The following is a 23131-nucleotide window of genomic DNA, read 5'->3' as shown; positions in this document are numbered from 1 at the left end:
ATTAATCCTTTATAAAAAAAATGTACTTATTTTTATTTTCCAAAATAAAAAAGGAAAGCATTATCTATAAGGCTCTGTTTGTTTTTGGTTGTTCACGGTATACGAAGAAAGAAAGACGAAGATTATGTGCGTTTGTTTCCACTGATGTCCGTGTATTGGTGAGCGAAGAAAGGTGCTGAAACACATTTTTTCATCTTCACGAGTGTCTAAAGATTTGCCAAGAAAGCCACATAGATTATGTGAATTGACCATATTACCCTTGATTTATAAAATTATTTAATAATATTATTAATAATAATTAATTATAATAATAATAATAATAAATATAATGATTTATAACAAAGGATAATTGATATAATAATAGTATTAAATATAAAAAATAATAAAATAATAATATAATATAGAAATAATTTTAAATACATTTATATTTTTTTAAATGAAATATTTGATCAATAATATTTTAAAAATATATATATAATAATAATAATAATAATAAATTATTAACAATAAATATAAATATAAATATAAATTACATATTTAATAATAATTAAAATAAATTTATTAAATAATATTAACAAAAATAAAAGTTAATTTTAATTTTGATTTGATTTATGAAAATATTTTTTTTTTAAAAATGTAAATTTGTAAACTTACATTTTATACAATTTAAAAAAAATAAAAATCTCCTTACAACCATCCTATCACACACAAACTTCAATAAACTTTCCTCACAAAATCCACTCTAATATATCCTAAGGACCTGTTTGCATCCGAGTGAATAGTATTCACTCGGATTGAAAAGCAAATAAAATATGTGTTTGTATCTGCGTAATGGTGAGGAAAGAAAAGCGAATGGTTGTGGGAGAGTAGAAAAAACAATCTTCGATGTGCAGCGAAGAAAAGCAACAAAACCAACAAAAAGTTTAAATAACATTATTAAAAAGTCAAAATTACCCTTAACTTTATATATATAAAATAAATTATATATATATATATTACAACAATAATAATAAATTATAAAAAAAATAAAAAAAATTACAAGTTTAATAATAATTAAAATAAATCTATTAAATAATAATATCAATAATAAAAAAAAATTAATTTTAATTTTGATTTGTGAAAATATTTTTTTTAATAAAAGAGTAAATTTGTAAACTTACATTTTATACAATTTTAAAAAAATAAAAATCTCCTTACAACCATCTTATCACACACAAACTTCAATAAATTTTCCTCACAAATCCACTCTAATATACCCTAATCCAAACAACCTTACTTTCTTTACACTTTCCTCTCAAATCACTCTAAATTCACTCCCTCAAATCCTCTCCCCAATCCAAACACACCTAATTCAAACAACCTCACTTTCTTTACACTTTTCTCTCAAATCACTCTAAATCCACTCCCTCAAATCTTCTCCTCAATCCAAACACACAAAAATAAATATGAATGCACATGCATCCAATCCTCTACCGCCACGTCCAATCAGATTAGTGACTTACCCCATCATGACATGACCTTAAATTAATGTGCCAGATCAATTTTGGACGCTTGGTAGGATCATTTCACTGTCCCTTGTGTTTTAGTTCCTACCACCTTTTTAATTAATCTTATTGTTCACACTTAACTATTTCAAGTTTCTCAAACTCCGAAGACCATTCTTCCCCTTCTATGTTAAAGTATTCGGTACGATTTTTAGCATTTTCAATTAAAATATCAAGAACGTTTGGTGTTTATATATATATTATAGATATATTTTATAAGTTTTAATTAGTTAATTTAATTAATATTATTTATTTTTTTAAGTTTGAATTTTTCTTACATTCATCACGACTTTAAATCAGGAGATGTATGTGAAATACAACTTTATGTACCTCAACAACTTTAAGTTGGAACATGCACGTGAAAATTGTATATCTTATTATTATTATTCTAATTGAGAGTTGTACACTTTGTTTCGATTTTAAGTATCTTATTAAGGCTCTAAGTCGGGACATATAAATAAGGTTTGTACATCTCATTATGACTCTAATTAAGATTTGAACATCTCATTACGATTCTAAGTGTCTCACTATGATTATAAGTCGAGATATACACACAAGATTTGTATACCTCGTTATGATTTTAAGCTGGAACATGCGCAAAGGATTTGTACACCCATTAAAACTCTCTTCGAGGTTTGTACACCTCATTACCACTCTAATACAGAAGGTGTGCACACCTCACTTTGATAATTCCTTCAAAAAGTTTTTGAGTGACACACATCATGCATTGATAAAAAGATATCACTTAGTTACATTATTTTTATACTTAACTATTAAAATCATATGATAAGCCCCTTCCCACTTTACATAATTTGCTTGTGAATTAAGTTTTTCAATTATTGATACAAGTCATGCCTTGGTATTAAACAAACTTTGGCTAGAAAAACAAATTATGTAAAGCAAACGTTATTTAATTAGTCAAGTCTACAATACCACAAATGATATTTAGGTGTTCTAACTCTTGCTTTGTTTATTTCATGGAACAAGTAAGCTTTTTTTCACTATATCAAGACTTTTTTGTCTTTACTTGGCTTATATATGCTAAGATAGTGTAACCTTATTGAAACAATTTCATAAATCCTTACTCTGATCAACGACAAAATGCTTTGGTTAACTAATTAATTTGTTTTAATGTCACGTCGTTTTAAAATGATTTTTATCTTCTTGATTCTCGTTTACAATACTCTAGTTAACTAAGGGTCGGTGTTGTTTCAACTTAACAAACTTTTAAGGGTTAACTCGTCCACAATATGAGTATAATTAGGTTTTTTGCCTTAAAAAGCTTAAGTCCAAAGTTGTGTATTGTTAGTTTGTTTGATCTCCTATTAAAAGAGTATGTAACTTATGTAAAAAAGTTGATTTTAGAACTCACTAATCATCAAAATAGAGATATTCAATAAAATTATAGAAAATCTTAAACAAAAATAAAGGATGTGTGCTTTTAGTACTTGAAATCCTATGTTTGTTGTTGTATTATTTTGGTTTGCATTCTTAATTTATCAACTACTTGCAAGATTGCAAAATCTTCTTTTGGGGGCTTAGGGTTAAGAACCTCTCATGGTGATTTTGGGGAATAATTTGACTTTTAACCGTTCCTAGGACGTCAAAATGTTATAGCCAAAAGTAACCATACTTATTCACAGTGCTTTTAGTTAAAACATCAAGAATTTCGTGTGTGTTGATTTTAATGAAAGAAGTATTTTATAAACTCTTGTCCTATTATCTTTTGAATTTTAACTAATATTATCTAATGCTTAAAGTTTGAATTTTTCTCCACTCATATTAAATAACACAAATAAACATTCTCTTATTTTTTCTTAAAATTCTCAATAATTTTATTAAATTTCTGTATTAATTATTAATAGGTCGTGCAACTAACTCTTTAAATGAATTTCATTCTTTTTTACCAGATTAACCTATTAGGCAAATGGCCAAACAATTAGCACAAAACATTCTTTTAAACGGCAACACCTTAGCTAAGGTACTTAATGAATGCAATTATGGTGATTGTTGTTGGGTTTGGTCAACTTAATGAAGAAGAGCATCACATGTAAAACTGCTAACATTATTTGTTTCCAACACGTTTTTGGTGTGTATTTCTCAATTATTATACTATGATAAAGAAGCATGTTATGATGGTCTGGGCACCCAAAAACGTGTCACCAAATTTAGAATCGTATAGAAATATGCATTGTATTAACGTGGGAAAATAATTATTTGAATGAAGTTGGGTTTTAGAGTAATTTTGCATGTAATTGCAAATTAAAAATTTGTGAAAAGGGTTGATGTAGTAATTGAAGTAGAAAAGGGTGAAAAGAAGGTAGAAAAAAAATAATGGGAAAATGTGAGTAGGTACATCTCATCATGTGTACCGTTACATACAAAAGTAATGAAGTTTGTTGAATGGTGACCTAAATAATTAAATGTTAGGAGGATGGTAGAATGAATATATATGATGTGATACAAATAATACATTAGTTCATCCACGCAATTTAGGTAGCCTATTAATTATTCAGCTCCCACACTCACTCTCTTTTCCTATCACACCTTATCCATTTACTCTTTCCACACCCACAACTATCACTCTCATTTCTTCTTCTTCGTTTAACTCTTCAAATCACAATCCTCAAGTACAAACCAAACTCCATTACTTTCAACTCTCTTCATGCCATGCCATATACACACCTCAAATGAAATTATTAAGAAAGAGATTTGCCATTAGTTGAAGAAACAAAACTAATGATATCTCACATTCTAAACTATTAAATGCTTAACCCTTAAGAAATAAAAACACTAAGTACATCTGTGATTTTTAATTAATGCGCGTAAGATATTAGTTAGCACAACAGACGCAATTTTTTTTATCAGTATGCCTTGATTAACATGTGATGCAAAAAAACATTGATCTAAATTATAAAAAAAAAAATTATGTGCTATTTAATTATGAAATACATGTAACCAAATAGTTAATAATATCATGTAAGATGATTAAATTAGATTAAAATGAGTAGAAAGTTTACCATCCTATACAAAAAGAAAAACAGAATATAGTGAATCTAAAGTAATCGAATTGATGCGAATCGGAATCGAAATCGTAGTGAAAGGCGAAGAGGCCTACGTGGTGTTTCAAACAGTAGCTAACAGTTGGGAAAGAGAATGAAGAAGAAGGAACAGGAACATAGTGTTGAACTGTACTGGGTGGAACTGTATCATTTGCATCCATGGATCCAAAACTAATTAATTAATTATACAAATTAGAGAAGAGAAGAGAAGAAAGAGAGAGAGATTCTGAAATGAATTGAATTTAATTTAATTTCATTTGCAAGGTTCTGTAGTCCAAAGGATTGGTTTTCAAGCCCAAGAAATCGAAGCCAGTGGCAGCAGAAGCGTTGGCATTAGCAGTGTTGGCATTGAGGGCACAGGAACAGTCTTTGCTGTTTTGCAAACCCAAACTGCAGGCAAAGCAAAGGCTTCTCCCAACACTCTTCAATTCATCTTCATCATCACCCTCCTCCCGCTCAGGATGGGGAGGACTTATACTTAGCTCAAGGTTCAAGTCAGGGCACCGTTCCGATGTGGGACTTTTCGAATCCTTAACCTCCACGAACACGTTCTCCTTTTCCTCTTGTTTGGGAGCAAAAGATATGGTGGCTGCGCCGCCGGATTCTTGAACCTGATTTTGACGAGGAGAGTCGTTGAGAGGCCTGTGAGTTGCAGGGTCAATTCCTCTGCTCAAAAGCTTCCTTCTTATGTGAGTGTTCCAGTAATTCTTTATCTCATTGTCTGTTCTCCCCGGCAATCTTCCGGCTATCAGAGACCACCTATCATTTGGACCCACCTCATCAATAAACCAACAAATGCTAATAATCTCGGTGTTTAGGTGTTTATCATTATATATATATATATCTTACTTGTTCCCAAGGAGGCTGTGGAGTTTGATGATGAGTTCATCCTCTTCTTCTGTAAAATTCCCGCGTTTGAGGTCAGGGCGGAGGTAGTTGATCCATCGGAGACGGCAGCTCTTGCCGCAGCGGAGAAGGCCGGCGGCTTTGGGGAGAGAGCGCCAGCAGCCTTCACCGTGAGCTCTAATGTAAGCTATGAGGCGATCGTCTTCTTCTTTGGTCCATGCACCTTTGTTCGTGTGTGCTTTCTCACAACAAGGGGACCTTCCCATCCTTTCTTTTTCTTCTTCTTCTCCTCTTCTTCTTCTTCAACTTCCAGATGAATGAATGAATGGGGTATGTGTTGGAATCACTCTCTGGCTTTGGTGTAGTGGTTTTGGTGGAACAATAAGGGTGGCCGGCCCTGAGAGGTGATTTTTATAGGCTTTTGACCCAACAAAGGAAAAAGGAAAAAGGAAAAAGGAAAAAGTGATTACTGATATTGGTGCTTCTAGACGTGAGTTGGTGAGATAGGTTAGAGGAGAGTGGCTGGTACCTTTCTCTCTCTCTCTCTCAATTCATTTTATGAGATTAGATTAGATTAGATTGTTAGTACTATAATTTCATATTATTATATTATGTTATTCTTAGCCTCAAAAGATATTAGCTATGCGTTGGGAAGGATATGTTAAAGTATGGACAAGGCAAGAAGATGTGAACTTTCTCCCTTTTTGCATAAACCAATAAATAATACATCATTTTATATCCTTTTCCCTCTTCCTCCTCATAAATAAATTATTCAAAAATCAAATAAAGTCACTCCCTTATCAATTCTTTTTCAATAATGGCCTCCTAACATGTGATGCTGTTGCTATTACCGTAAGGACTATGCTACTTCCGCATTTAATCACTTTAAATTATATGCATCATTTGTAAGAGTTTTTTTATTTATTTATTTCCCTTTTATAAAATGATTTGTAAGATTAAGTTGTTAGGTAGTTTTATGAAATACTTTTACTTGTTTTTCAATTCAAGCAGAAAAGGTTTTTTAATATCCGTCGAACACAAGTTGGAGATTCATTTCTCTTTATTAAATTATTTAAAATTAGAATAAAAAAAAGAGAGTATTATATTATCCTATTTTTTAAGATGATTGATTACAAATATTGTCGTCAGCTTGCACTTCAGAAGACGTACTATTTTCTTTGTGTTATCCTGATTTCACCAAGTAACAACCGCCCAATATAATTAGTATACCGTTTAATAAAACTAGATATGGTGCGTAACCATGAACATATATTAATCGAAAAATAGAGTTAGGAATGTTTAATATTGCATCTGGCGTAGTAAAAAAGATTGAAGTGAGATATTGGATATTGTGAAAAAGGAAAAAGGAAAAATTGATTTAGTGATTTAAGTAAGTTGGTTGTTGTGAGTTTCCTGGAAAGAAATGTATCGGTAGTTTGGGTATTCATGTGTGAAAGCATAGAGATGGTAATGGTAGTTGCTGTTCTTTATTATATTGGTTTGGTGCATTATCATGCATGAGAGAGAGAGAGAGAGAGATAGTGTGTGTGGACAGTGACAGGTTTCTAGAAGAGTTGGAAGTTGGGTTGAAGGAAGGGTGATGGTGATGGTGATGATGATAATTGATTGATAAAAAGAGAAAGATAAAATGATAGAATGTATGGAAGTGGTTGTGTATGGGCTTTGGTTCACCTTCCACCTTCCGTTTATCTTTGCCCCCAACCCAACCAAACCCTCCTTTTTATCTTTTTTTCTTTCTTTATATCTGTTTTATTTTGTATAACTCTTGGGTTTGACATTTAATTTTGGTGAATATGATTGGAAGTAGATGGTGAAGAGTTAGTGGCATAGGTAAAAGTTGGGTTGAAGTAGGGAGGAGAAAAGATTGCTAGTTATCATGATTTCATCCACCTTTTCACTCTTTATCTCACACTCCTTGCAATTCTAGTCCCACTCTACTCTCGGTTACATGTTGAACAACACCATGATTTAGATTGCCACTCCCAACAAAATAATGAAGCCTTTACAAAAACCAACCACTTTTTTCAATACTCACTCTCTCCTTATAACACCACATTCATTTATACAGGTGCACTTGTTGCTCTGTACCAAACTCAAAAATATAAAACTCCAATCAATAAATTGATTTGGGTTCATATCAAAATAAACGCACTCTGCTTTCAATCTTAGGTTTCTTCATTAAAAACCAACAGCTAACAACTAATAGCTTTCTTGATGAAAATATTTATCTTTCACCTTCTCCGTCTTGGTCCTTTTTCATTCTTAGTTTTTGCCTCGTTTTTTACGTTTTGGTTTGGTCAGATCATGTGTCTTTTAGTTCCTGGTCTAAATCTTTGTCTTTGTCATCCAATATCTGTTCTCGTCTAATTTTTTTCGTCTCAAACGCTAGCCTAGTAAGGTAGCCAACCTTTAATTTGTTGATGAGGGCAGAGTTTGAAATTTTTTAATTCCTTACAAGTTTTCATACTAGGTTGTCTTCTTCACACAATCTGGCCATAGGTACCACCCAACACATTCTGTTTGGTCCTAGAAAACTTGCCTATTGGTTTCCAAGGTTGCAGTGCAATTGTTTTATTACAAACTTTTGAATTTATATGACGAAAGTAAGAACACAAGTGGTGAAAGGCTATGGTTCATAAAGGTAATTGACCTCAACTTGTAAGTAGACAATACTCACAGAAGCCTTCTAATTGGTGGGTCATTCCATTTTGTTAGAATTTTATAAAATTAAGTCAAACAACTAATTAATTTTTATTGGTGATAGCTATGGATTCCACAATCAAATTAAATTCGGTTCATTGTAAACAATCAAATGCATGTTAATTGACTTTAAGTCGTTTCCTACTTAATTCAATAGTAAATTCAATTAATCAATGTCCAAAATTTTATTTACGATAAATAGAAGTTAGCAAAAATAATAAATTAAAAAAGAGAATTTTTCAACATCTTTGTTTTTTTTACACTTAATGTGCTTTTTGAGTATTATAGATGAATCACTGGATCGCCTAGTCATATAATTATTAGATCATCTTAAATTGAGATAGATGAACCCTATTTAAAATAATAATTCTATTCATAAACTTTGTCCAAAGAAATTATTATGTTGATTTGGTTAGAATGTTTTTGTACAAACTTTTAATTTGGTTAAGTTGTGATTACCCATACTTTCAATAATTTACATATGTTGAATTTTGGGGTAGGAGGGGGAAAAGTCTGGTCATCCACCCTAGTTGCCGTTAAGAATAGAATAGTTCAATTGGGACAGTGGGAATCTATTATACTATTTTAAAATAGCCATTACTTTCAAGTTTAGTATAAGAATTAAGAAAAGTAGAGAATGAAGTTGTGATTTGTACGGTGAGGGAGAATAAACAAAGAGAAGGAAACTTTAGTTTACAGAAATATGACACGTGATAGAAACCAGTCAGTTTTTATGTCAGTATAAAAATGGCTTTTTGTTGCATACTCTAGTTTTAGAAAAAAAAAATTATATTACAGGTATTTCACTCTATAAATGTCTTTAGGGGTGAATTGGTGGAGTTAGATCAATTTTAGTACAATTATATTCATTCCAACCTAATCATAGAGAAGTCATAACGATAAGAGGGAGGGGAGCAATAGTTGTAATGATAAAGTGAGGGACAATAAACAGGATAAAACGCATAACTAATGACATTAATAATTAGTAAATTGAGTCTCAGCAAGGTTGCTTATGAGTTGGGGTATTGTTATTCGAAATTATCAATCAACCTACATTGGTAACCCAAACCCAAAAAGGAGGAACAACACAAGGGCATAGTAATTTCACATCAAAAACTCATATGTATGAAAATGTTAAAGAGTTCAGATAATTGAATACATCTCCTCGAAGAGTTTTCATTGTTATTGTAAGGATATGGCCTGACCTGATTCTGAGTATATCAAGATCGGTTGCTGATCGTCATAGTAGGCGGACATTATGGTAAGAGACATGGGATTCATAGTAATTAGCCTTAAATACTCAGTTAAGACAGAATCATAACCGTAAGATGGAGGTTAAGAATATACCCATATATACTATGTAATATGTTGTTGAAAATATGAGCTAATACATTGAATACTGACCAATGAAATGGTATTTCTATCTTTAACCACTTTTGATATTTTAGGCAGAGAATTTCTGTTTAGAACAGTTATCATTGATAATTATGAATAGAACAGTTTACTCAAAAGTTTTTATGAATAATTATTTATAAAACAATGAAGACAATCATATAGCCTAACTTAAAAGACAATCACCTAAAAATTTATAAATATATATTATCATTTTATCTCCTACTTTTAACTTTCCTATTGTTAAGTATTTATCATTTTTATACTCCATATACTTAAGCATCATAGAGTTTTTTTTGTGGATCTCCATTGAAAACCAACTAAAAAGTGTAAGGAATACCTAATCCTCATGGAGACACCATGCAAAATTATTTCCAATAAGAAGACCACCCAAATAGGAATCTCGAAATTTTTGAGGGGAAAGTATGAATAGAAAAAGGGATTGAGTGATGTTGATTAGGAAGAAATTGTGGGCAAAAAATTGCATTTACATGATTGTTTGAGTGTATGTAGTGAGAGCCAACACAGCAAAAAGAGTATGTCATGTGCTTAGGTACTTGTGGGAGGTTGTCCTGAGAACCCTTACCTACCACTTTGGTTGTCCTTCCCACGTGGGTCTCCCAAAACCCCAACCTTTTTCGATATGTCTGCTTCATCGACACGTATATGACTATAGGGTGGATAAAGAGTTAATAGTTATCATTCGTGATTCAAGAAATATGTTCTTCACATACGACAATTATTTTTATGGAGTTTGGTAACATTATTGTGATTGACAGACACCAACTGCAGATACAGATCTATCTCGACCTGTCTCACGTTGTTCCTTAGGTCTTTCGTTCTTCTCCTTTTTATTTTTTCCCCTTTCTTTCCTTTTTAATTCGGACATACTGCAATATACGAGTACCAATAGTAACAGGTTGTTAGTTTGAGCAGTAAGCGTGAATTCCTCTGAACCAACATCGTGTAGGAAAAACAACCCCATTCACAAAACTCATCTTATCGCAATGCCAATGTTTGGATTTAAACAACATTTTGCTTCATAGACAAATACATTTGATTTTGGATTGATAAATAAAAAACACAAGTACCAAGTCACGGGAAGGCTCGTCTAAAGTTAAAGGACATGATTATCCATCTCATTTCAACTACTTATTATCATAAACACTACTATCTCGGGTGTTTTCCCTGCGATTTGTTTTGTGATATCAAAGACATAAACCTGCAATAGAGCTTTCTCTCTCTCACCAAGTCTACTTAACTAGACTCCTAATCTGTCCAGAATTTGCTTTTTCAACTCAAATCTAAGATATTTTATTATAAAGTAGACTTTAAGCCTAATTCAATTCCATAAAACCAATTCATAAGTTGAGGTTTGCATGCTCTAATCTCTAGTAGATGTGGAATCTCCAACACACCCCAAACAATTGTTAAGATAGACTTGAAAATACCATATTACGAAGTAGACTTTAAGTCTAACTCAATCCCATAAAACCGGTTCATGAGGTGAGGTTTGCACCCACTTATATACAATGAAATATGCTCATCATTAGTTGATGTGAGATCTCCAACACACCCCCTCACGTCGAGAGTGACATCTCGTGCGTGGTCCGATAACGGTCCGATAGCGGGTGACCTGATAAGTCCACCAAACAATTGCTAGGATAGACTTGAAAATAGTTCTCATACCATATTACAAAGTGTACTTTAAGTCTAACCCAACCCCATAAAACCGGCTCATAACCCACTTATAGAATAGAAATATTTTTATTTAGATATAACCACAATTGCCTTTGTTTAGATATTACTCTTAAGCTATTCATATCTCTATAATGACTGTCACGTCACTCTTATTGACACTAAGCACAAATACGCAGATAGTGAAACTGCAAAAATGAATTCATGTAGCAGCATTATATATACAAGAGAGATCAACAATGTGAAGTCTACTTCACCCTGTTACAAAATTCATACTTGTAATTAAGGATCACTAGATAGCAGCGGTGCCATAATAACCAAAGGTACTTTGGAATTTGAGCTAGTACAGTCACCTGTTGCCTCTTGAACTAGGAGCAAACCCGCTCTTTGTAAGATTTCGGCATAAACTTTAAAAGATGCTTACTCATCCTGCCAAAGGGGTGTGCAAATCCATTTGAAAGTTCATGAATTCTCAAATCGGTTCGGTTGAACCATGAGGCAGCAAAACGGTCTTAGGTCCCTCACAACTATGAAACCAACAAGAACAAATAATGTGATTAGGGACAGAATTTGAAATAAGACACCTGAAATGGTCACACTGCAATCTACCAAAACACATGTATCTCTGACATGCCAAGAAAAAGAATATGTGAGAACAAGTGAAATGGTTTCTGATGGTGGGTGGCCCAGTGTTGTACTAATGTAGTGATGGTCAGTCGTGTTGTCGGTCTAAAAACTGGTGGTGAACAGAAGTCTAAAGTGGAGAATGGTGGCTGGCTTGGATGCAGTTCTACAAAAAAATGCAGAAACAGTGAAATCAACTGAGGAAGGTGGTTATGACTGTAGTGAAGGAAAGCTTAAGGTTTTCTTAGCAGTGCAGGAAAGAGTGTCTTGAGTCATGAAGAAGTATATTATTTTTACGATAATTTACAGCAGTAGGTTCAATATATATGTAGGCATTCGAAATAAGTGAAACAAATTCCAACCTAGAGATTTTAGGCTACAAACTTGTACAGAATAATGGTAAGAGGAAATATTGCACACATAGCTAGTTAGCTACAACACCTATCTTTTTCACTCCTCCAATTTGGGAGGTATGGGAAAGAACCAAACTCCTTTTTTTCCCAATTCAATCATAAAATATTATAACAATGGAATAGTAACTACAGTATGCTTCACTCCATTCCATATCAGATGATATTTAACATAGCATAGAAGTGAAAATGGCTTGTTTAAGCCAACTCATCCTATTATTTTTATTTAAAGAATTCAGAACAAGAGTAGAAATTGAATATTTTAGCCCACAAACAAATGATGGGTGTGATAGAGAATTTAGGTATTACCTCTCTTATTATCATTATTGTAAAGTAAATAGAGTATCTTCGATAATATAATCTCTTATGAATGGTTTCAAATTTCACTATGTTTTCTAATGTGTGTGTTCCTTTTATTAAATTAGGATAAGAAGTGTATCACTTTTTAGTACATAAAGATTAATGCTTAATATTGCATCACATCAGAAATCATCGTTAAACCCAGGAAAATATTATTCAGTGTATCTAACCTCCCCTTCCTGCTTCTCTAACTAACTCCCAATAAGACAATATGCATCTGTTTTCATGGGAACTCGATGAAGACAATGTTCACCTGGTAGAAATATGCATATATATATATATATATATATATATATATATATATATATATATATATATATATAACCTTTGCATGCATGGCCTTCACTTCATGTGCCATAAAATCTAAGACAAAGGAGACTGGATTATTCCCCGAATGGGGATTGTAATATTGGCAAAAATTAAAATAGATCCATACATTTGATGCACATAGAGAGATGCGAATAGCAGAAGATTGAGCATGAAACTGCAAAGATGAATTGCTGAAAGGTAATATGGGAAGGAAAGGGAGAAAAAAGGTAAGCGTAGAAATGAATATTCACTACTAGAAAATCATGAAATAAAAACCAATTTTTAGAAACCAAAATAATTAGTTGCAATAGTATATAAATTAGGGACCATTTTAGAAACTAAAAAAAATTGGTTTCTAAATTAGTTTATATTATTGTTAAATAGTTTTTAAATTGGTATCTAATTAGCAATCAAGGTTTTAACTAGTGGACTTTAAGCCTAACTCAACCCCATAAAACCGGCTCGATGAGGTGAGGTTTGCACCCACTTATATACTATGAAAGGCTCTAATCTCTAGTCGATGTGGGATCTCCAACACACCCCCCTCACGCCGAGACTGCCAACTCGTGCGTGAGACTATATATTATGGGTGGTCCGATAGCGGCCCGATAGCGGGTGGCACGATAGGCCCAACACAAACACTCGCTAGGATAAGCTCGAAATGGCTCTGATACCATTTTGACGTTCTACATATGTTTTATGGTTGTTGAAGCGTAAAGGTGAAAGAAGAAGACGATGATGAATAGTGCTAAGGAGAGAGAGAATCTGAATATTATTCTAACTCATTTACTTTGCATGACTTTTTACACGTGGACATCTTACTTAGTGCCTCACACTGAGCCAACAAATATACATAGACATAAACTAAAAGAGATAAAAGCTCAGCCCAATGGTTTCGGTCCAATCCAACATAAAACAGAAATACTAAAACACCCCCTCAAGCTGGTGGGTGAATGTTTGACACACCTAGCTTGGAAAGAAATTTGAAAAAAATCTCTCTGTTAAGAGATTTGGTAAGAAGATCTGCAGGTTGATCTTCAGTGCTGATTGGTAGTAAGTGAAAGAGACCTTCATGAAGCTTCTCCCTTACTACATGGCAATCTATCTCTATATGTTTGGTTCGTTCATGGAAATTGTTATTTTGTGTTATATGCCTTGCTGACTGTCTGTCACAGAATAAGCTAGCAACTCCATTAGTGGTTACATGTAGATCTTCGAGCAAGAAACTCAACCATTGAATTTCGCAATTAGAAGCCGCAAGAGCTTGGTATTCAGCTTCAGATGAAGAGCGAGATATGGTGTTTTGTTTCTTGGTTCTCCATGATATCAAGGATTCTCCAAGGAAAATACAGAATCCTGTGGTGGAACGTCGTGTTGTAATGCATGACGCCCAGTCTGAACACTGAATGCCTTGATCTGTAAATTGGTGTTTTTGGGATAAAATAGTCCTTGTGTTGGAGAAGCCTTTATGTAACGGAGGATCCTCTGTGCAGCTTGGTGGTGTGCCTTCGTAGAAGATTCAACAAACTGGCTAAGGAATTGCACAGCAAAGCTAATGTATGGTCGTGTATTTACTGAGTAGAGCAATCTTCTAATGATTCTTCTATACAAGAACATGTCATGTACCTCTGTATTTCCGTCAAACAGTTTTTCATTCTTTTGCACCATGGGTGTGGCCGTTGGCTCTGCACTCAGCATTACTGCATCTGCCAAAATCTCAAGAGCATATTTACATTGACAAATATGAATTCCCTCTCCAGTCATAGCTATCTCAAGTCCTGGGAAAAACTTTAAGTGACCTAAGTCTTTTATTTTAAAGGCTGCATCTAAAGAACCCTTTACAATATTGATCTCATTGGCATTGTTTCCAGCGATGAGGATGTCATCAACATATACAAGTAGAGCAATGAAAGAACCTTCAGTGTTTCTTACGAAGAGAGAGTTGCCAGCTTTAGAGCGAGTAAATTTGATGGAATAAAGAAAAGAAGTGAGCTTGTCATACCAGCATTTGCTTGCTTGTTTTAGACCATAAAGAGACTTCATCAATCGGCATACCTGATGTGTTTTGTTGGAAGCAATACCTGGTGGAATTTCCATATAAACTTCTTATTCTAAGTCACTGTGCAAGAAGGCGTTGTTGACATTGAGTTGTCCAAGATGCCAGTCCATGGTGGAGGCAACTGCAAGGATGGTGCGAATCGTTGTGAGTCTTGCCACCGGTGAGTAGGTTTCCATGTAATCAATGCCCTCATGCTGTGTGTATCCCTTCACCACAAGCCTTGCTTTGTATCTTTCTATGTCTCCATTAGCTTTTCGTTTGATTCTGAATACCCACTTGCATCCAATGGCTATCTTGTTTGGTGGGAGTTCCGTAATCTTCCAACTTTCATTCTCTTCAAGAGCCTTTATTTCAGCTTTCATGGCTTCCATCCATTCTAGATATTGCTTGGCTTCCTTATAGTTTCGATGTTCATTTTGACATGAAATTGATAAAGCATACTTTAAATGATGTTATGCCAAATTCTTGTAAGATATAACAGAGCTAAGAGGGTACAATGCCTTGGTTTTCTGCGTTGCATTGTTGCATGGTGAAGCCATTATGCTGTGATGGTAATCTTCCAAGTAAGTTGGTGGTCTCTTCCATGCATTAGTTTATAAAGATCAGGAGTCCTTCCATGCATTAGTTTATATGGGCATTCATTTTGAATGACAGGAGAAGGAAGACGATTTATAAGATGCACAGAATGAAGAACCGCATAAGACCAATGCAGCGACCAATCATCTTCGTAGTACATTTCTCCTGTATCTGACAAACAAGCCCTTTACCAACGTAGAGATAGAAGAGAACCAGTCGTAGTGGAGAGCAGAGCGGGTTACGATACCATTTTACGAAGTGGACTTTAAGCCTAACTCAACCCCATAAAACCGGCTCGATGAGGTGAGGTTTGCACCCACTTATATACTATGAAAGACTTTAATATCTAGTCGATGTGGGATCTCCAACAAATTGTCTTTGCCACGGTAGGGAAGTTACCCTCTTTAAAATAATCAATTCTCAATTCTTAATAATGTAATTAAGTATATGTATTGTAAACAAATGAAACAATTAGACTTTATGTAATCAAAATAAAATTGTTTTTGAAACCTTGGCTAGATTAAGTTAATAAAGATTTAGATCCCTTATTTACTTAAATATCTTTCCAACATGTTTAGGTAATTTATTATGCATACATCTTTGTTCATGAATAAAATTAGTATTTCATTAATTTTTATTTTTTTTACATTTTCACTTAAGTATCGGGTTACTTTTTTTTGTTACATTTAAATTTATATTATGCAAAACAAACAAAAAAGCAACCTTGTAAATGGTACTTACTTTTTATGAGAATTCGTTTTTGACAATCATACCAACCATTTGATAAATTACTTTTAAAGATAATAAGTTCATTAATAAATATTTTTTTTTATATAGATGATGAAAGGATAAAGGATAAAATAGTGAATATAAAAAGTTATTACATGACAAAATATCATGGTTCTTTTCATATTTTATACTCACCTAAAGAGACAATTCAATAATCATCCATTGATTAGTGATTATGGAGAGATATTTCATAAAAGTTAAAGTCAAATATCCTTATTTTCAAATATTGATTGAACACATAAATAAATAAATAAAAAAGAATTATAGTTTTAACATAAATGAAAATTTATACATAATAAAAATATTTAGATTTATTAAATTGCATCTCTCTTATTAAAATTTCAAAGGAGATTATAAAATAATCATTTATTGACACTTTAACAACTCAATAACTTAGTCTAAATGCTTTCCTATCACGTGTTTTTCCCACACAATGTTATGCAAATGAAAAATGTTCCACAAATTATATAAAATTGACAAAGGACACAAGTTCAAACTCCATTGTGTCGTGCATTTATCATATGATTTATGTCCAAGTCAAATCATATGTTATTAATCATGTATGTAATTATGTTTTCTAATGAATTTTTTTACAAGCATGTACATGATTAACAAATAAACCAACCTACTTTAATTATATCCCAATAATTGTTATTTTCATCCTTAATTCTCTATTTGCATGTAAAACTCAATTTCAAAAGAAGAAAAAAGAGCAAATCCATGAAGAATTTTGTTAATTAGCTTGTGAAGCTCTCCATTGTAGTTCTATTTGGATACGACCATTCTTGGAGTCTATAAGATGATGTCTTTCGTTGATTCTATTGTTCGCAACAACGTCCATAAGACTAATGTCAGCATAGCCCAAAGATTCCTAGTGTCACAAAACAAAACAATAATTAGTGTATAAGATAAACAATGATTTTCACATATTTTAGGAACTAAATTAGAACATGATTTCATGTGAAAAATAGTCCTCTGTTAGACAAGATAACGGAACAAAAGTAAAATCTAAAAAAACCAAAACAATTTATTTTATAAAGTAAAATGCTAATGATTTAAAAGAATCAAACTAAAATACATGACCTTATAATCTCGAAGATTCATACAAAGATACACAACCAATGAAATTCAATTTAATTGCAATACCTTGAAAAATATCCTCTTACGAAATAAAAACAAGGTACATCTACCTTTAAAACTTTGTATACTTTAGCATTAAAAATTAGTTACGATAAATACAATAAAGTTTATAAACAAATTGCATCATACTTTATAGAAGCAAAACATTAACACATTTTTTGAATTTTTTTAATAACTTTGGATCATATATTTTTATTTTAGATCGCTAAAATGTTTTAAAATTTTCATAAATAATTAATGACAAAAGTTGTAAATCATGTACCTTTTGACGTAGAAGGCTTCGCGACGAAGTGCTAACAACTTCCACATGTAATTTATCATTGGTGGGAGGCTCTTCCACCAAAAATTGAAACTCTTCTTCCCATCTTGGATCTCTACTTTTTTTCATTATCTATAAATTTTAACAGTAAACATGCATTCATCAATATCATATCACACACAAACTAATTTCATATCAAGATTGACTGTAACATGTATTTACTATTTAAATAAAAAAATTGTACGTAGAATCTACAATAATTTTTATTAATTAGTGAAAAAAACGAGTTTAATAGAGAAACAAAAATAATTTTGGATTAAATAAAATTGATAGTAATTACAAATTTATTTTTATATATTACAAAGTGAACTTTAAGCCTAACTCAACCCCCGACTCATGAAGTAAGGTTTGCATCCATATATCGTGGGTGAGACAACATATTATAGGTGGTGTGATAACTATATTACGAAGTAGACTTTAAGTCTAACTCAATCCCATAAAATCGATTCATAAGATGAGATTTACACCCACTAATTATATACAATGAAATGTCATCATCTTTAGTCGATGTGAAATCTCTAACATTATATTTTAATTTTAATGATTTGTGTAAAAGAAAAATAAAAACATAGAAGTATAATGATTCTATTGAGACTATTACCTTAGTCCTTCTCTCTTCTCCTTTGAAAATAAGACGTACGTGGGGATTAGTATGGTACTTTCCTTCAACGTCTTGAGCTTCATGGATTATAACTACAAGTAAACCTCCACCAGGAGGAGTGCCTTCGGGAGGATCTTTTATCGAGTGTGCTTGTTTAAAACTTTTGGCCAAGTCTTCAGCCCTAAATGGTTTATATGTCAATTCCATAATAATTTGCCCTCTAGACTTCTCATTTTGAGCATCCTTTGGATTCATGTTTTTCAAAAGGTCAAGAGTAAAAAGTTTAGGTTCTTCGGATACAAGATCTTTCAAAGGAATCATATTCATACCCATCTTGTCATGCTTCCCAACCTACGTGTGCAAAAATAATATTCAATCCAAATGTATAATTATAATATAATATATGGATAAACACTGTAAGAAAAAATAGAAACTAATTTTAAAATCAAAATAAAATTAGTTGTTATAATGATTAAATTAAGAAAAATTTTAGAGAATGCAAAAAGTTTTTAGTTTCTAAATTAGTTTTAAAATTGCTATGTAATTAACTACCAAGGTTTTAACTACCAATTATTTAGATTTTAAATTTGGTAGCAAAAACTTTGGTAGCTAATTAGATACTAATTTAGAAACCATCTAACAATAATAGAAACTAATTTAGAAACCAAAATTTTTCAAAGTATTTAAAATGATATGTAATTTAATCATTATAACAACTAATTATTTTTGTTTTTAAAATTAATTTCTATTTCATGATTTTCTTATAGTAAAAATTTATAGAATCAGACGTAGAAATCAACCTGCTCCCAGTCATAAACATGAAACTCTAGAGATTGGGTCTCGGGATCTTTAACAACCAGGCTAAATTCCTCGTTCCATTCAGGATTCAAGTTCTTATGCTTTACTGTAGTTTTTTTCGATGTCAATTTATCATCGGTAAGTGTTAACTTCACATAAGGGTCAGATGCACCCAGAAGATCTTTCTTCTTTAACTTCATTGCTCTTAACACCTTTGTATTTAAAATCCCAACAGGTTTCTTCAATGCTCTAAAATCCCAACAAAGTTCATTAATATAAAATAGCAAAAACGAAAGCATCATAAAGACGTAAGATAAAAATACTGTAGATAATGCATAAACATACTTCGTCGGATCCATAACTTCAACATCTAAAGTTTTGGGCCACAGATACATATTTGCAACTTGATCCTTGATAAGTTCCTGAAAACAACAATCTTATAAAGTTGTTCAAAAGTCATAAATCTTTCAATTACCTTGTAATAACTAAACTTAAAAAGCAAAAAGTAAACACATAACCTAATTGTTATTTTCATACCACTTAATGTTTTAAAATAACGTCCTTAATTTTTTTTTTTCAAAATGAATAAATTATATTTCTAAACCTAAACCATCAATCTTCAAAACCTTATAATTGAGCACTACTTGCATATTTTCTTTTTGTATTCATCTCATCTTTGTTTAGTATTATTTATTTTTCTATTTTGTGTAACATGTTTGTTGTTGTTTATGATATTTAAAAATATTATACTGATCACAAGTAATCACTATTTCACTTTTACAAAGAAAATACTATATATTACTAAGGGAGATGAATGCTCTTATTCTAAAATGACAAGTATAATCAACTTTAACTGAATTACATAAGAATGAAATAAAAGTATAAAATATGAGTTGTATACCTGAACAAACTTGTAAAGTACAGGAATAGACATAAGATCAGCCCCTAGAAGCTTCAGCCCAAAGTCAACATAGGGCTACATGATGAAAGATGTCAAAGCAAAAATGCAAATGTAATCATTTAAGTGTTGTAATAAAAACAAATAATTTTTGCACAAATAATGAGATAAACTATAGTTAACTTTCTAAATAAAATAAGCATAGTAAGTATGAGAATAAAAGTTGATGATTATCATATTAATAAGGTTTACTACAAAACTAAAAGATTAAGCTACACTCGTCTTTTTTTTCTTTAATTTTGCAATATCCCTCATTACACATTCATATATATAATACCATAATCACACATTATACATATAAATATAACATTTTTTTTAAAAAATACTACCGTGTTTACCTCTTAGGAGCATTATGTACTATAAAAAAAAATTAGACGTCAAATATAATTTGGCGAGGTATAAATAATAGTTTATTCTTTGTTGATTAAAAAAAATGATAAATTTGTGTGTGACTTTTTCATATCATTTACTAAGACATGAAGAAAAGAAAAATACCTAAAAAGGTCCAATCATCATTTTTTTCTTTTAATGCTCAAACAACCAAAAAGAAATGAAAACAAGTGTCATTTTAATAACATGTCAGTTGCTAAAAAAAGAATTAATTTTAGAACAATATTTTCAGTTTTTAAATGTTTAATATCTTAATGACTTTATGCATCATTTTGATATACCAAGTGCAATGATTATCTACGTTACTAAGTGGTGTGAAAACAAGTTACCAAGTATGATATCACTCATAAATAACAATATTGATTAATTAAACTACGATCTAAAAGTTTTTCAAAAAAAGTGATGTTTTTAAGATTTAATCAGTTCCAACGATAAAATACTGCATTGTATTTTTATATTATTACACTACTTAAATATTACAAAAAGAAAAATCATTATTTCCTTTTTTCATAAGAATGGAATTACCTACAAAAAAATTGCACTTGATATTCATGTTGGTCTCAAAAGTTGCACTTACACAAACATTACAAAGCTATATAATATTACAGTATATGTTATGAGTAAATAAAATGTTTTACATGTATTTAAGTGATAAGTGGGTAGGGAAAGCAATAACAAATCAACACTAACCTTTTCCATGAGAGACACATAAATACTGGCAAAGCATGGAAAACTTGGAACCAAAGGTTTCAAAGTAATACGTGGTAAAACAAAAACTTGCAGATCCATCACCTGAAAAATAAAATAAAAAATCTTAAAATCAAGAAACATATATAAGTTTCTGAGTATATAATCAACTTTAAATCTAATTCAATCCCATAAAATCAGTTTAATGAGGTTAAGTTTACACCCAATTATATACTATGAAAGACTTTAATTTCTAGTTAATGTGGGATCTCCAACACATCCTCATGCCAAGATTGTCAACTCGTGCATGAAACTATATATTATGAGTGGTTCGATAGCGGATGACACGATAGTCGTAACACAAACACTCGCTAGGATAGACTTGAAATGACTCTAATACCATATTAAGAAGTTGACTTTAAGCCTAACTCAACCTCATTAGCCGGTTTTATAGAGTTGAGTTAGTCTTAAAGTTCACTTATTAATATATTCATTTCCATACTATGAAATATTCACCTGGATGGTTGCTTTCAACCCAAATTTCTTAACAGCAACAATGATATTAGGATTTGCTGCCCATTTTACAGAAACCTCCATGATTAACTCTTTCTCTTCGGTCTCGTAAACTTTCATTCCTATTGAGAATAAATCATGCATTCAAAGAGAAACGTGAGAAAACTCATATAAAATATATCATATAAGTGAAAATCAAATTAGATCTAAATATTTAATACAATTTTTGAGATTCTTTATTTATTTATCATCAAAAACACTTTGTTGTAACATAACCTCCCTCCAAAAAATATGATTTATCTTGAGAACAAAATTTAATTTCTAAAATGTGATTAAAATACTTTACAAATAAGAAAAATAATATTTAGCAATTTGTTTGTGCAAACTAAAAGGTTTTCATCCAAAAATGCATGCCACCCACATAAATTAACCTTGAAAAGTTGGCGGCAATGACCCTAGTGTTAGCTCTTCAAATTCAACAGAGTCAATTTTATACTGTGGTATTTGCTCATCAATTATAGGCTTTGCAATGGTCTCTGCTGTCTTGCATATAGCCTGAGAAACCACATGCTCAAACAATCAAACACTGTTGAAGCTGAGTTAATATATATAAAAATTGAACACCTTGTTTAGGTATGGCCACATATATTCAACAAGTTTGTTAAGCCAATCAACCTGCATGAAAAACACCATTCAACAACATTGCAATTCTGCAAAAGATCATAACAAAAGATGAACATAAAGTGTAATCAATTGCTTACTCGATCAAAGTCTGGATTCTTTATCCAAAGTGGTATTTCAGGAATCATTCGCTCTACATTTTCTGAATCTTCCTCTGCCAATGGTTTTATTTCAGGGTCCTACCATACATAAGTGCAAAACTTAAACAAGCACAGCAAAAAACATAAGATATTATGTTGAAACCGTGTGATGTAATGTAATTCTTACCTTAACATCACTGGGTTGAACATAAATGAAGAGAAAATAACCAATAGTAAGACCGATGGAAATCCCAAATCCAAAGCCAAAAAACCCAAATATGGTGCCGAAGAAACCCATTTCAATTCTCAAATTTGTTTGATCACAATCTCTCTCTTCGTCTTCTTCGTCTTCGTCTTCTTCTCTCTCTCCTTTGCTCTATGCTAAATGTAAATCACCTCACAAATATGTTACTACCAATATCGTTCAGCTCTCTTCGGATCACCATTCCTACTTTCAAACCAAGACGTATAAAACGAATCTTGTTTTATCCTAAAAAAGAATACTATTTTTACTAAATAAATCAAATTAAATTGTAATTACAAAATATATTAAGGGTATAAAGATAATTAAACA

General features: G+C 31.7%; 3 protein-coding genes across 3 annotated transcripts; all 3 read right to left on the bottom strand.

Moving 5' to 3' along the window:
* Nucleotides 1–4723: 4723 nt before the first annotated feature.
* Nucleotides 4724–6210, bottom strand: LOC137821929 (myb-related protein 308-like). The gene is made up of 2 exons (XM_068626737.1): nt 5456–6210; nt 4724–5365 (listed from the first exon to the last, which is right to left on the bottom strand). Exons 1-2 carry the CDS (start codon nt 5716–5718, stop codon nt 4849–4851), a joined length of 780 nt encoding a protein of 259 aa, XP_068482838.1. The 5' UTR covers nt 5719–6210; the 3' UTR covers nt 4724–4848.
* An 8862-nt stretch (nt 6211–15072) lies between these two features.
* LOC137822279 (uncharacterized mitochondrial protein AtMg00820-like) lies at nt 15073–15396 on the bottom strand. Its single transcript, XM_068627167.1, has one exon. It carries the CDS (start codon nt 15394–15396, stop codon nt 15073–15075), a length of 324 nt encoding a protein of 107 aa, XP_068483268.1.
* A 1636-nt stretch (nt 15397–17032) lies between these two features.
* Nucleotides 17033–22889, bottom strand: LOC137821677 (synaptotagmin-2-like). Its single transcript, XM_068626386.1, has 12 exons — nt 22745–22889; nt 22558–22656; nt 22421–22471; nt 22228–22351; nt 21800–21918; nt 21287–21388; nt 20150–20224; nt 19594–19670; nt 19251–19497; nt 18451–18801; nt 17793–17921; nt 17033–17261 (listed from the first exon to the last, which is right to left on the bottom strand). Exons 1-12 carry the CDS (start codon nt 22853–22855, stop codon nt 17124–17126), a joined length of 1623 nt encoding a protein of 540 aa, XP_068482487.1. The 5' UTR covers nt 22856–22889; the 3' UTR covers nt 17033–17123.
* Nucleotides 22890–23131: the final 242 nt, after the last annotated feature.

Source organism: Phaseolus vulgaris, chromosome 9, assembly GCF_000499845.2.
Source record: "Phaseolus vulgaris cultivar G19833 chromosome 9, P. vulgaris v2.0, whole genome shotgun sequence".
Lineage (NCBI taxonomy): Eukaryota > Viridiplantae > Streptophyta > Magnoliopsida > Fabales > Fabaceae > Phaseolus > Phaseolus vulgaris.
This window is presented reverse-complemented; position numbering and strand designations above follow the sequence as displayed.